The sequence below is a fragment of the Lonchura striata genome, chromosome 1 (genome assembly GCF_050655825.1).
Source record: "Lonchura striata isolate lonStrDom1 chromosome 1, ASM5065582v1, whole genome shotgun sequence".
Taxonomy (NCBI): Eukaryota; Metazoa; Chordata; class Aves; order Passeriformes; family Estrildidae; genus Lonchura; species Lonchura striata.
The window spans coordinates 104,930,247-104,946,635 of NC_140703.1; the positions used below are offsets into that span (position 1 = coordinate 104,930,247).

Below are 16,389 nucleotides of genomic sequence, written 5' to 3' on the forward strand. Positions count from 1 at the left end.
CTGTGGGGCACCTATGTCAGAACCTTCTGGGTCAAGTCACTAAAGATCTTTCTACTTGGCCTTCACTTTCTTTCTTAAATGTCTGAGTGTAAATATCCAATAAAAGAATATCATGGTATATTTTATTTAATTTCTCCATATTATAGGAGGAATGATGTGCATTGCCATAAGCAGTTTACACCACAGGGAACAAATGATTCCAAAAGTCAATGACAGTGAAGACAAATCCCTCCTAATGTGAAATATTAGAGACAAAAATTAGTGGGAAAATAAGTAAGGGGGAAATTAGGAACTGATAAGACAGAGGAAATAACCCCAAATCTCTGAATAACCTACAGTAATTTACACACCCTTCAGAAATGCAAAGGTTTTGAATTAATGTGATTATGTAGAATATATATTGCTCTTCCACCAGCCCAGTGGATACAGATTTCAGCCTTAGGAAGAGTATGTTCTTTCAGGGCACTCTGAAATACCTGTTCTGTTTATCCTATCCTACCAAATCTTACTCTTCTTACATCCCACTTATCATTGCATCTTGCCACAATCTTTCAGCTGAATGTTGCATAATATTACCAAAACTGTTACATACAATATTCCAAATTTTTCAACATTTTATTCTTGAGACACTTTCCTAAATAAAAAAAAAAAATTGCAAAATCATATTACACTGACTGATTTATATCATTTTAATCCAGATAGTCTCACAAAATACAAAGTGAATCCTTGTGTTCCTAAAACTAGAATGGGATTTAATTAGACAGAAGGTAGCTCTCAGTGCTGGGGCTACTAGAGTTAGCATCCCTACAGCCATTCCCATGGCCAGAAAATGCCAGCTGGTAGCTTTTGGTGATTTTTGTAGGTCAGACACCAACAGGTAATTTTGAACCTTTTGATTGCCTTTTTTAAATTACTCACTGACCCTTATCTGCGTGTGCTTTTTCTTCTTGATTTTAAGAAGATCTGGATGTAAGCTGCACATCCGAAGGTATCTGTGGTCCTAAACTCTCGTGACTGCAGGTTAAATATTGGAATTGTTTGGGTTTTTTTATGAAAAGTATCAGAAAGATGCTCCCTCCTGAATCAAAATGGCATTGGGCACTTTTATTCTGACCTCTGGGGACTAATGCCATCCACTTAAACTTCAATATTTGCTGTTGTTTTTGAGTGTAGCTCCTGACCCAAGTGTGCTTGACCTGCAAGCCTTAATGATGCACAGCACAAAGTGGTGTGACCTTGTAGAGTCCCAGTGTTACAACAATGACACAAAAAGACAGCTATGAAACTAAACAGAGTGCTCAGAGTTAAAATTTCTCTTTTAAGATCAATGAAAATATTTTATTTGAAGAAGTTATGGCCTATTTCTGTTAATAATGAGGCTGCTGCCAGACAACCTAAGAGATATGTCCCCCCAGGCAATGGTACAGAACTAAAACCAAGTAAAAGAGACTACAATATATTAATTAATCATTGGACTTCCAGCTTCTCATTAACAGTCTCAGAAGTTTCAGTAATTCCTAAGCATTCCATAATAAAATAGAACTCACTTCAGGGATTCAAGCAACAACAGATGAATTCAGCAAAATTCTGAACCTAGTGTGGGGATTGAGTTCTAATCCCAAATCGAAGGAGGATTAAGGAGGAAAATACCATGAGCACAGAAAGGCCAAGACAAAACTAACCAGCCAACCAAAAAACAATGAGGCAAGGCAAGGCAAGGCAAATTTTCTATTATATGAAATTTAAATATATTAAATATTCTATTTTTTTTCTTGCAAAAACTAGAGGAGTTGGATTGCCTGATGCTATTAAGAGATTTTTCAAAGGAATACAAATATTACCATCTACAAATTAAAGGTTTGGAGGTTTTTGTTGGAGTATTTTTTTTGGTGGTGTTTTTTTTTTTTTTTTTTTTTTTTTGTTGGTAGTTGATTGGTTTGGGGTTTTTTACATTTTGACTTAATACATATAAAGTAAAAGGTTTAGTTAGTGGAGAACCAAAAACTTTAAATTTGCTGAGACATTCTGAATACTCCATGTCTCTAGTCAGATGCCAGGAAGCCTAGGTTCAATTATTTTTCATCTTGTGATGGACAAAGATTTCTGTTGAGTTGTGTCAAGCCTGAAGTGTGAACCTATTAGACTTGCTACCACTTTTTAGACACAAGAAGATCTACAAGTGGAGCAGTGGACAAGCAGAGGAGGATCTGGCTAAGAAGAAATCCTTCGATATGTGCTTTCTATGGCACAGTGTTGCTTAGTTATGAGGAAGTGATGCAGGTCAAGGAGTCCTTTTTTGGAGCCACAAAAATACAGTTTTCTAAGAAATTTTACAGAGCATTCAACTCCTGTACATTTTCCTTGAGTGTCCTGTGTTCCTTGAAAGGAAAAACAAACAAACAAACAAACAAAACCCCAGAAAAGCGCTTTTCTTATCCCAAGAGTTTCACTTTTTATCTTCAGCATGGTGTTACAAGCTCATGAGAATAAAAAAAGACAGCAACAGCTGTAAGTCAGTCCAGCTTATTCAAATGAACAATGCTACTGTTGCAGTCACTATCTAGATAAATGGTGCCCCACTTCAAATATTAGCATTATAAGTCTCCAAGGAAAAAAAAAGTAATTCTAAAATTTTTAAAATTAAAAATGGAAAAAAGTCTACTCAGTACAAGTAAGAATGCCATATTCTGGTAACTTTGAACTGGGCTTGCCATAGTTTAGAGTGGTGTAGAAAAATGTATTTCAGGACAGGCTGAGTTTCTCTTTAACAAAAGTTGCAGCCTTTTTTTTTTTAATAAGTCAGGATAACTCTAGAAGGGCTCTGCATCAGTTACTCTACTGATAAAATATTGTCTATGTAAGGCAGTGAAGAGCTAAGGAAATCACAAAGCGCTCAAAGAATCACAAAGAAAAAACCCAGTGACTGTATTAGAGTGGTCCTCTCACCCACACAATTTAAGTTTGCACATTACTTTTCTGTACCTCACTCTCAGTGTCAGGGACTCATTCAATACAAGGAAGTACGAAGACGAACAATGGCTTTATTCACCTCTACAGCAGTCAGCTCCACAACTGCAGTGAGCAGATATTCTGCACGATGCAATGACAGCAAGGAAGGATGAGTTTTAAGTTTAATTCTGCTGTGCCACAAAGAAGTTGAAAAACTTTCTACAGAAAGTGAGGAATTTCTCAGTATGGATGAAACGGGCTTATGTCAGGTTATATTTGATATCTATTATTATTTTTGCCCGTATTCCAAAAGATATTTTTAATGATTTTGCTTTGAGTCAGAAAAGAAAATCAAGCTAGGAACAGTATAGTAATATTTAAAAGATTATCTGGACTACCTACCTGAAATGGAGCATTATTGCATATATACTCTTCAAAGAGATGGTGTCTTAAGTAATAATCGCTGCCTGAATCTGTGGAGCAAAAGGAAGAAATTAAGCTTGATTAATGTATGTTTTTGACTGAGTAATTCAACAGAACAAGACATGAAAAGGGAAAATATCTTAGTATTGTGTTAACAAGTTCACAAAAATGCAGGGAGGGTAACATCTGTGAGCCAGATAAAGTAGGAGGCAGAGAAATAACAAATGAGACAGATGCTGTCAGAGATGGAAAGACTCACCTGGAGGATAAATTATTCCATCTAACCATCTCTAGTTCAGGGACCTACAACTTTCCCATGGGTTCTGACTTTTTTTAGGTGGTTTAGAATATTCCATTTTTCCAGGGCTGCAGCACTGTGAACATACTATAACTCATTTATATTGAGGATAATTTGATTTGGTTTTTTTGTTACATTTGTTTTGTGTCAAATGAAAACCCCAGTGATATTAGCTGCATTAATGCACACAATCACTAGCAATATTTACAAGTTGAATGTCATTTTGTCAAGTTGGTAAAGATCAGTAAGACTACAATAAAAAGAAAGCATGATTTTCAGACACATTTGTTAACTCTGATGGCTTTTCCACCTTCTTCAATACAGATGATGAACTACAAGCAAATAGGGCTCATTGGTTTCTTCCTGGTAATCCCATTGCATAAATTTATTTATATCACCTTTGGGATGAAGACAATCAAATGCACAAGCAAATATTCCCATAAACTTGGTATTCCTGTGATGAGAAATGTTTCAAAATAACTTCCACATTGGAACACAAAGAAGAATATGCAGTAATGTTTGGGCCATTGTATTCAGAATTCTAATTTGTAGGTATTTTGTATTAAAAGGACATAATCCACATTTTTTTAGTTTTCCTTTTATCAGTGAATCTCTGTGAAAATCCAGAAGATTGCTCCCACAGTGACTTTGAACCACAAGTCTGCTGACCTTTAAAAATCAACACCACTTTGTGGTTCCGCTCTTATCTTTCCTCTCACTGACAACCATGACCAAATTGTTGGCAGACTGTCAATATCTCAGACCACAGACTTCCAGTGAGTCACCAGCTGTTCAGGTACCTCGTTATTCATAATCCAGTTTCCTCCTCAAGCCTCAAGGGACCACTGGTGTGGGAAGTGCAAGATGTTAGCTGTGATTCTGGGTCTGGTGCCTCAATAGAAAAGCTGTCCTGCCTTGACTCCTAAGACAAGAGCAGCTGTATATCCAAGGGGTATTGAGTTTCTTAGGGGGGTTTGGCATAAAAAATGCCTGTGCTGCTTTGGGGGCCCATACTCTTTGCAGAGTATATTATTAAATTAGTTATATTATTAAATTTGCCCCAAAGAGCAAAAGAAAAGAGAGGAACAGAAAACATTTTGTGTTGCAGTCCCCAGGAAGAGGCCACATCCTTTCCCCAAGTGTGGCAACACTGCTGCAGTCCCATCAGGATGAGCAAAAGGAACAGGAAAGGCAAAGATAAATCAAAATATGTAGCTGCTGACCATGACAACCTAATACAGATTCACCTCTCTCTTCTTAACCTCTCTTGCTTGCATTATGTCCAGCTCCTGCTCCAGTCATGGTATGTTGTTAAAATGAACTTTGCAGCTTCTTTGGCCTGCTATGGAGATCTAGTAATCTGGTTGGATTTTTTACTTTTTTCTCAATTATCAAATAAAGACCAGCAGTAAGTACTTTTGTACAGCTGACTAAAAAGTCTCCCCATGCTTTTGTTTTTGAATGTAATAAATATAAATGAATGTATAAATATGAATATGTATAAAATAATGTAAACAGTTACCAAGATTGAGAAGAATTAGAGAGCATTCACTAGGGAAAAAGTAAGCAAAATTCTTGTTAAAAATCCACCCTGGTAATTTTTGTATTATATATTTGTGTCCTTATCATATTTGAACTGAATTTATTTTTGGTGATATTTTATAGAGGAATGCTTATAATCACACATAATTATCTGAGTAAGAAAAACACTGACTTCCTAAAGAAATACAATAGATTTTTAGATACTTGTTTCATAGCATAGTATAAGGTGTCAGAAAGACCCCACACTTCAAAGTTTCTGACTCAAGTCCAACCACTGCAGTTCAGGTCCATGTACAATCATCTGCTGAGGTCAAAAAAAGCAGCCCACTGCCCGTGTGACACTGAAGCAGTAAACCCTGCTTCTCATCAGAGCTGCTCCCAGGTCTGCTTGGGCTCCTGGTGCCTTCAGGCCCTCAGTCAGAGCTTTGTGGCTCCTCTGGCTGCAGTCCTCATGCACCCTTCAGACTGGGAGAGACAAATACAAGGATGGGGGCAAGTCTTCAAAGCAGGATGATCAAGAGTGCCTTTCTAATGGCTTCAGGTGGACTTTGGAGCAGGCCTTGGTGCTAGTACCTATTATCTGAGCACAATAAAGCTTCATGGACCTGGAACCTAGCCATATAAAAAATGCGAGCCATCCAAGGAACTGGCTACTATATTGACTCCACAGATTAGAAGGTCTATTCCTTTTTGTTTTTCAGAGGTAGGCATCAAAGCTCTGTGGCATATTAAGCATTGTTCATTAAGTATGATATGACAGAAAAATACCACCTGGTTCTACTTAAACTTCTAAAAAATTTGGATCACGGGAAAGCCCTAAAATGCTGAAGCACATCCCTGTCTCAGGGGCACTCAACAGTAAGATGGAAGAGCCTAAAAATAGGGTCCACCTGTTTAAATCAGAGATGGCTGAAGACAGAGACAAGCAAAAGACTTAGCAGTTAAACAGCTAAGTAAGAAAAACTCATCCAGGGGCTTTAGAGAAACATGTTCCTGATTTACAGTCAGCTCCTGGCTTCCTTGAGGAAGGTGCTGATAAACCATGACTGGACTTTTGACCACCCCAAGCTGTGTGACTCATGTGGTTACCTTCACCATGCCAATTCCTCTTTAACACCCCACACTGCTGTTTCTGATTCCTGTGATCTCTAGGGGATGTCTAAACTCAGATTTGGTGATGTTTCTTCTGTGGTGTAGACCTCCCTCACCCTTTGTGAAGTTCCAACACATCACAGCTCCTGGCAAAGCCTCTGCACAGCTGTTTCACCAATGGCAGATGATGAGTGTAGGATCCCAGCCCCAGAGCAATGAGGGAGAAGGAAGGGATAGAAAAGCTTCAACTTGTGTTAGTTGTCTTGCATGACATAACTGCAGTTATCTTCTTTCAAGATTACTAGGCACAATTTTCTTTTCTTTAAGTGTCTCATTTGAGGCTCTTTTCCTTGTCCCTCTAGAAAATTTGAGAGTATTTATGTTTCTATTAATCTTCTGTTAAGACATTTTTCATCTTTTGTTTTATGATCTCAAATTGGCTTTCCTTTGATAAAACATCTATGTTAAGGCATTTCTCTGTGATATTTGGATATAACAGATTTGAAACAAATTAGTCCTTGATTAGTCCCTGACTGTTTCTCCTCTCTCTCTGCCTATTCTTAAATTTATCCCAAAATTCCAATGAAAAAAACATTTCAACTTAAAGTTTGAATTCTTGAGAGTAAAACGTGCAGTGAGACTCACTACTTTTATCTGAAATGGGGTAGACAGCAGGTAGCATTTAGTGCATTCCTTTTTTCTTGAAATTGCTATCTCTATTTTTTCATGCCGTTGTTCTGTACTTTTGCCATATCTGTATTGAAGAAAACATTCTAAAAAGAGGAAAAAGGAGGATAAAATGGATTCTTTGCCTCTCTGATGTCATTCATTTCCTGAATTAGTTTCTGTGAAATGATCAAAGCTATATACCAAGTTAGCAAGAAAAGGTTTAAAATGTGTTTGTCCTCTGGTTTTCTGCTGCTCTGCCTGAGCCTCTTTTTCCCTTTGCCATTTACAGCATTGGTAGCTTCATTAGCAAGGGATTACAACAACCAAACCTGCCCTGATTCTCCAGGGAGTGCCCCCTATATCTGCAATTACTTATTTAGCTACTGCTGTACATTCAAACCAGCCCCTTTTCCAGCTAGTTTGACTCGGCCAAACAAACAAGCAGCCCTAACCTGACAGCATATCCTGATTGAAGGGATCCCTCCTGGGTAAACACATCCTCACCTGGCACAGAGCCTCCCCAGCCATGTCTTTGCTCACCCCCCAGAGTTGCAGGAACATGAATAAAGGCCAAGATCAGCAAGAAAACTGCAGCTCCTAATACCTTGGCCATTTAAAAGTGCTTCTAAGTCATCTCTTGGACTTAAGGGTCATTCACCTTAGCCAACAGTGGTCTCCATGCCAGTCAAATATAAGCAGAAGAAACAGATAGTCCAGGTTTGAAGGTGTATGCACCTCATCCTTCACACCCTCCTCTTCCTTCTCACCTCCCAGGGACTGAAAGTTTTGTCACTGCTGACAGGGTCAGATTATCACATCACACTTACCCCAAGGAATTAGTAAAATATCTGGCTTTTCTGCATAGAAACCTGGATTCAGATGCACTCCCAAAACACTGAAGGGAAACATGCAAAGATAAGTCAGCTCAACAGAGAAACCATGAGAACAATCATTCTCAGCCAGTGAAGGAAGCTGACAAACAATTCATCGGTGACCTCTTGAAGTTCAGATAATCAGTGGTTAAGTATGCTCTGCCACCACAACATATAACTCTCCAGGAGATTTTCATGAGATCAAGATGATGCTGAAAACGGGAGGACCTCCCAACAGCTTGTTTACCAAGAAGGTACCAGTTCATTGGGAATCTGAATAAGAAATAAAAAACTATCTTATTGTATAAAGAATACAAGTACTGCAAAAGGTGCTATCATGTTTTCTGCAGGTACCTTCTACACAGATTCAGTGAATCACAGAAAGTCTGGTCTTTCCAAAAAAATTAAAAAACCAAACCAATACTTCCCCTGTGTACAGCAAAGAAAATATCATATTCTATTTAAATCAGTTACTTGGTGGATTTTTTTTTATTTTTTTTTTTTTTTCTGAGACAACAAAAATCAAACAACAACCAGAACAAGAAAAAACTGGAAAGAAAGCTACTATCTACAATCTTGGCACATTTAAATGTTTCCTTGATTTTGTAAACAAGGTTGCACTCACAGGTAAAATAGCAATGTCCACCCTGTGTGCCTTTGAAAACAGTCATCAAGGAAGATAAAACCAACATTATTTCCAGTCTAAAAATAAGGTCTGAGAGCACTGTACTCCATGCTTTGTTTCTTTTGCACTGCTCTGGCACAAATGGGCTCTCAAACCAGCTGATAACACTGATCACCTTGCAAGGAGAGATAAAAAGAGTCTCTTTTTGAGAAGACTGAGAACTCTTGTCTGTCTTACTGCTGGGAAAACACTTGCAGCTCTGGACACTGATTTCTGAACCCAGGCGTGTGAAGGTGGCCCTGCTGCAATCACTATATGCTTCACCATGGGCAGAAAGCACAAATGAGTCCAGCATTCTCATTTCTGAAGAAAAAATGTAGCAATTGCTGTAGCTAACATTTTTTTTTCCTATTAACACATGTAAATAGATGCAATAAACCAGTTCTGCTTAACAAGATAGTCTTGACTAAAATATCACTGAAATAAAGGAGCCTCTAGAAAGCTCTGCTTTACCAATACTGATGCTCTGATTTGCAGAAGACAGGTGAAATTGTGAGCTTGATCCTCTCTATTTCAATGCAGAGTGGCCAACAGACATGTACAAACCTTATGCTACCATCAAAAATTTCCCAATAGCAGGGCAGCTGGCAGACAAATCTCTCAAATGACTATTCAGATAGACTCAGAAATAATGGTGACCCTCAGCAAGTCTGCAGATGACATCAAGCTGAGTGGTGTGGTTGCCACACCTGAAGTACAGCTTTGGGACCTGGACAGTCTCAAGAACTGGTCCCATAGGAATCCCATGAGGTTTAACAAGATGAAGTGCAAGGGTGCACCTGGGTCAAGGCACCCTCAGTATCAATCCAGACTGGGAGATGAACACATTGAGAGTAGCCCTGCCTGGCAGGACTTGGGGGTGATGGTGGGGGAGAGGTGGGACATGAGTTGTCCGTGTGCATTTGAAGGCCAGAAAGTAAATTGTGTCCTGGGCTGCACCAAGAGAACTGTGGCCAGCAGGTCGAGGGAGGGCAGGGCTGCTATGCTGGCTAAGGTGTGCTCCTCCTTGAAATATGTGGTGGTCAGACCCCAGTGAGCTGCCTTGTAGGGGTGACCTGAGCTGGTAACAGTATCTGTGCCCTCCAACTTAGTGATTGCACTGGAGGAAAGCTGGGGAATGAAGAGACTCCTGCTTCACTTTGGTCGGTTGAACAAGCGCTAGAGCTTCCTTCCTGCATGGGCTTGGCAACAGCATTCCCACTCCTTTTCACATTCCCAGGAGGTCAGAGGCAACCAACTCAGACCTTCTCAAACCTATTTTAGTTTTGCTTCTGACAATTCTACTGAGGCCACCTTTGGACAACAACTGTGAAGAGCAGTGAGTCGGTAATTCCGCTGTGGTGGCTGTCCCTCAGTGCTGCTACAAACCTTTCTAAACCATGCTGCTCTGAACATGTGGAAATTATGTGCAGTCTTCCAGGAAGCTCTTCATTTGCTATTCACTTCAAGCAGCAGGAAAGCCTTCCTCAGATTTCCATTTTAAACACCAAATCAAATTAAATCTGAAGATTATTGTTTTCTTATGAAAAACAAATGAATAATTAATTGTCATGGGATTTGTCTGTGTAGTTCCAATTCGTGAGGAATTAACTGGAGTCCTTGAGATTGAAAACAATTAATGAACACAGGATGTGCAGCCTCTGCATGAACATTTTGGATAATTCCACATCATATTCTGCCAATAATCCCACTGTTGCTAAAGCACACATCCAAAGCTCAGAAGTTACGGCACATGTGATGATGACACATTTACAATAATGCCCCAGATGTGATCACCTTTCATTTCAGTGGAATGCTGGCAACAATACAACCCAGCATGTATTACCGTGGCTGTAAGAGAGTCATTAGGGTGGGATGCAAATATCTGAAATGAGCAATGGACAAAATTTGGCAAGTGCTAATAGAACCATTAAAATATCTGAATAACAAGGAAGATGTTTACTGCTCCCCACAATTGAAGGGTTTAAAACTATTCAGACCCTGAAAATTAAGCTCTGGATTTTGTTCAGGAAACACAGCTGTGTTACCACCACTGTATTGCAGCCCAGCCTCTCAGCCACACTCTCACTGCCCATGTAGGTGTCCCAATATCATGACTGTTCATTGCCCTATTAATTTATAAAGGTACCTATTAATTTATAAAGGATACCTTGGGATAGACCCAGTCTAAACCCAAGAAATAGAAAAGATGGGATGAGTTTACAGCTAACTATTATGTCTCTAACCCTGACCTTCCTTGCTGCAGACTCCCCACTATTTTCTAGTATAGACTCTTTCACAAAAACCCAGTCTGGAATCAGCTTTTTTTTAAATACCAAAAATCTTTTGTGGTTTGTAAGTAACCTTGCTCTGAGGACATCCCCTTTTTATCTGGAAAGTGCATGGCCACATTGGGCTTATTCCAATTCCTAGAGAACATATGCATTGATAACACTTATGTAGAAGTATACATTTATTTCAGTGGCTTTTGCAAGCTGAATGAGCTCAAATTGCCAGAAGATCTTGTCTGTTTCTTCCCAGCTGTAGATGCTATAAAGCAAATCCTAGCAATTAATGAGTAAACTTTAAAAGAGCTGAAGTTGCTTTCAATGCAAAATCAAATGTTTGAATTTTTTTTTCAGTAATCGGCTCCTTGATGACATAAAACTGATCTGGAAATCTCACGAGCACTGCCATTGCAAGGTCAGAAATTCAAGCCTGTGATGCCAGAAAGCCAGCTCATGATGCCTTGAAGGTTGCTCCTGACAGTAGAAAATGAAGATGGATATAAAAGAAAAAAAGCATCCTTAGAGTTGAACAGAAACAAAATTTCTTCATTATGAAAACAGTGGCCCCAAAAAACCAGAGAGATCCGAGAAGTGTCCCACCTGAGAGGAAAACCCTTCCATTTGCATTCATAGTTCTCTAGATACCAGAGAAATCACAGAAGAAACTTAGAAGTATCAGAGATATTAAAAACTTCTGTCAATTTCATTCACATTCAGAAATCTAATCACTGAGGAGACAATAATTCACAAATTCTGCTATTTGTGATGAATATGCTGAACATGCTGGAATTTACCCAGCTCTGATTTTCAGCACTGCTGCCTTTTGACTTTGAGATGAAACTGTAAGGAATCAAAACACCAGATACTACTACATAAATGTGTGCAAGTATCTCAGTGAATCTTTTGGAAGAAGGGAATGGATAGTGGTTGAACTCATTAGGAATAAGAATTCCAAAATATGAGCTCTCTGTGCTCAAGAGCCTGGTGTACCAGCTGCTGTTTTGTGCAGCCTAGGTGAAAGGAATGCTTTATCCTGGGCCTAAATCACCACCTTAAGTGGTTCCCTCCCTAAGACAGGTGTCCTAATTGCTGCTTTTATTCCTTTGTGACAATTATGCTTTGTATGAAAAGGAACTTATTTTATACAGTTCACTTATGCCTACAAGGAGAAACCTCACTAGTTTTGTGATCATATTCAGAAGCAGTATCCCTGAAGATGGCACATTTGGAATGGCATTATTTCATACTGCTGCATAGCAGCAATTGGCACCCCAGTCTATAAAAGATACTACTCAAAAAATATTAAATAGCCAACACCCACAAGAAGAAACAGAGCTCTGTTCTATCCCAAAATATACCTCTGCAGAGTACCTGTTGTATTGCATTTAATCTAATTTACTAAAGGAGAGATGAATCCCCTTGCTGCAATGAAGCTATTTTTAAAAAGAGATTGTGGTGATTCAGCTGAGTGGTGACTAAACCACTGACAAATTTCCCCTGTCAGCTTGTGTGTATAAAAAGATGCTTTGCTAGAATGTATCATCTGCAGATACCACTATCTTTTTGGACTGATGGGGAGTTTTCTAGTCAAACTATATTATTTTAATTATTATTTAAAATTATATGCAAATCAAGCTTTTAGCACATTTCAGAGGGGCATCAGGTCATACAATCGAGCTGCACTGGGTTTGCATGGCTGGAAGTGGTCTCTGAGCAGTTTCCAGAAGCTTTCCCCAAGTGCAACAGAGCCAATTCCAGCTGGCTACAAGGCAGAGCCACCACAGGAGAGAGACTGTGTGGGAGGAACAACTCTGGAGCCATTTGTGCAGGACTGTCTCCCATAGAAGGGACTCCCCACTGGAGCAGGGGAGGAGTGAAGAGCTGCCCCACTGAGGAGAGAGGAGTGGCTGAGACAAGGTCTGACCACAGACTTCATTCCCCATCCCCTGGACCACTGGATGAGAGGAAGGTGGAGAAAAACAAGAGCAAACTTATGCCTTGAAGGAAGGGAGAAGTAGGGGAAGGTGTTTCTAAGATATGGATTTATTTCTTATTATCATACTCTGATTTAATTGGTAATAAATTAAACTGACTTCCCCAAGCTGAGTCCGTTTTGCCCATGACAATAACTGGTGAGTACTCTCTCCCCATCCTTATCTTGACCCACAAGCCTTTCACTGTATTTTTTCTCCCCTGTCCAGCTGAGGAGGGAAGTGACAGAGTGGCTTCAGTGGCTCTCTGGTGTCCATCCAGCTTCAACCCACCACACAAGCCACAACAGAGAGAATTTGAAGCAGATATTATACAAGATCATTAGCAGAAGCTGCTTGTTTAATTTACTTTATCTGAGCTGAATGTGTCTTCTGAAAGGATAAACAGAGATGCATTCCCATGATCAGAAAAGCAGAGTCATCCCCCATTCTGAATGTTAGTCTGCAACTCACAAGGTGCAGATTGAGTTGCCCTCTACAAGCTGCTGCCTCTGGCAGGTACAAGATTACAGTCTATGGACTAGGGATGACTATGATGCCTCCTACAGCTGTTCCTACCTGCAAACTTGTAGTTAATATAGCAGAATAAGGAGGGGAGAATGTGAGTTCATTTACATCAGCACAGAGAAAGAACTTAAATCTGTAAAGTAAACTAAACCAGAAATGGAGTTGAGAAACAACTATTACAGTCCCTTGAGTAGAGCACTTAATTACTCTGTAGCTCCTTTGGAAACTGCCTCCTAGGGACTACAGCAGAAGCTCATGCTCATGACATTTATCAGGATGTAAGTTTAGAATATAATAATCCTGACAGTTCACTAGTGGGTTTCCCTGGTCCTGAAAAACTAATTTCCTAGGAAATTACTTTTTAAGATCTACCTGTAGTTCTGTCTGGTTTCTCAGATGATTTACAGGACCAGATAACCTGCTTTCTTTCCATGGTGAGAACAAGTCTTAGAGAGCACAGATGAATGTTTGTCCTTCTCTTCACCTTGACTTTAAAATCTCACAGTTTATGTCAGTGAAAATTGTTACACATTTAATTAGCTGTTTTGTTGATGCAGAGTTAAAGACAGTTTAGTAAATAGTCTGTCTATTATTTCTATCCTCATAAGTCAATAATGAAAATTATATCACTCACAGGACAGCATATGCAAATAAATGTGCATATGATAGACTGAAAGCAGAATTCACTGGCATCTAATAGGTGCTTAATTGCTTTGGAATGCTACTAAAAAAGCAATATTATTAGGATGTTTTTTCTTGCAAATGGGTTTTAGAAGCATATGGTCAGTGCTGTATGATCACAGTCTTATAATTAAAATTAAATAGGTTAGAAATGACAAGGTAGAAGAAAATAAAAGCTCATCAGCAAGTATATGTATGGCTAACCATGGACTGGTGTGTGCTGTGTGGTGCTTGTGGGTGCACCTAAATTCTGTGCTCTGGCACTACACCTGCCAGGAATTACCATTATGGCTTAGGAGGAACTGTGGCTGTCTAAGGAGACCTGAGGGAAACAAATTCTTAGCTGGGGCTGACATGAGTTCCAATTAACCAATTAAGGCACCTGTATCAATATAAGCATCCTGACTCATTGTTTAATGGGATAATTGGAATTCTGTAGAGGAAATAAAGTTGATTACAGAGATCAAAAAGAGTGAAAGCTTTCTAAGTATTTGTCTCTTGCTTGTGACAAGTTGTAGCTTATGAGGCTGCTGACATGAATGCCTTAAGTTTTAGCTTTCATACTTTTCAGGTTCTGTACTGCCTTAGTGAATAACTCTGAATTTCATAGAAAGTGTTAGCAAGTCCTCTTCACAGTTTAGTTAGACAAAAAAATCCTTTTCCAGCCTGAGAACCAAGGACACTGTTGCAGCTTCAGGCCCAAAAAGAATAAGCAATGGCAAATTGACGAGAGCAGTCTGGGAGGATGGAACTTCAAAACCTGAAGCTGTAATTGGACAATTAACCCCAACATGTAAATGAACCAGAACTTATGAAAGTGTGAAGTCATGACCCCTCCTTCATCTTGGGTGTAGCCTTGGCTGGGCTCTTGTACTGCCCAAGATGTATCCTTTGAAGGCCCCTTAATAAATACCTACTTTATTCCCTTAACAGGCCTCTGTTCCAGGTAGCCTCTTTAGGCATGAACGCAGAACAAATAGCAGTATGGGGAGTAAAAGGTCAGGGCATTACTTTTCAGTGCTTAGAATAAAATTGTGTACATGCTATGAAGAAATAGACAAAGGTCTGCATGTTTAGCAATAAACATGAAGTCTATATTCCAACTTTTTATATGTATCTGAATTCCCAGAATGTTCTGGTTTCACCTGATAAAGTGTTCTTGGTATAATGCAATTCAGCAGATTTTCCCATCATCTTACATGCATCTATAAATTAATTTACAATACAATCCTAGGTGTCTACTCTTTGGTTTTGATGGGTGGATTTGCCCATGAAAGCATATGATGAACAGATGGTGGAAGAGAAAAAGTCAAAGAGATGAGGGGCTAGTTGGGTTCTTCAATCCAAAGAAATAAGACACGGATTATTTACTCCCTATGAAGAGAAGACAAACTGATCTCCAGAGAGAAGAAAGAATGGAAATAAATTCACTATATTCTCAGGAAGCAATCTATCACAAAAGGTCAACATGCCTTTATGCTTGAAGAAGAAAATGAAAAGGCATCTGTGGCTTATTGTGTCCAAATGTATTATTTCCTTTGAAGGAATCAAAATATTTTTGTCCAACGGAAACTGATGCCTACGTAACTTCTCTGACATGTTTCTGAAGAGTAGTCTGATTATCTGAGAGGAAAAAAAAAAGAAAATCAAATACCATAAAAGACTAAGCATTATTTTCTCTTCATATGTCAGATGAAAGTTTTGGGTGTACATGACTTGTCATATTTTTTCTGGAATATCAACAGCGAAACAATAAAGAACACCTAATGCTTTATTTATTTCTTCCTGTTCTCCCATTGTTTTTGGTTTTTTTTTCCATTCCTGCAATTACTCTTTGCAGGACACAGATCTTCAAAGGACTCCAGCTGTAATGACCTGTATTTCTCAGGATGCAGATATTCCATTGGCACAGAGTGAGAATCAGTTTTGAAACTGCAGCAGCAGCTGGGGACCATGAATAAGGGTAAGAATACTGGCCCAAATAAGGGCCAGTACTAGAACTCTCTTTAGACTACAGAAGTTTGCAAACCAAATATCTTCCATTTGAGGAATTAAAAATAATTTCCTCTCAGTTGAAAATGTCCAACCATCCTGTTTCGATTTAATGGAATTCTGGTATTTCTAAATTTTGCCTAATTGTACATCAAAATCCAAGATGAAAAAGGATAGAAATTCACTATTCAATAACAGAAATTCTCTATTCAATAATGACTGACTTTGCCTAGAACACAGAGCACACCATAATGTTATTGAAAGAAATAAAATAAATGAATACTCTGTAAGCTCCAGAATACATAATGAAATGAAAAATAATGAAACACAGAAGTCCATTACATTTATTATTTTCTATAATGAGACTCTACCCAACTTATCAAATTTCTGTGATAAACTTGCCCCTTCTGCAGCTGATGAA

General features: G+C 38.9%; 1 protein-coding gene across 17 annotated transcripts in view; it reads right to left on the reverse strand.

The window, feature by feature from the left end:
• The window catches only part of LOC110483230 (uncharacterized), a 305,445-nt gene that overhangs the window by 108,078 nt on the left and 180,978 nt on the right, over window positions 1-16,389 (reverse strand). For all 17 annotated transcript variants that reach the window (XR_014949909.1, XR_014949927.1, XR_014949930.1 and 14 more), the window contains one exon: window positions 3,352-3,422. Coding sequence is in view for 8 of the 17 variants with exons in the window: in XM_085559785.1 (XP_085415911.1) it covers window positions 3,352-3,422 (71 nt within the window). In the remaining 9 variants the exon portion in view is untranslated. The remainder of the gene's footprint in view (window positions 1-3,351; window positions 3,423-16,389) is intronic.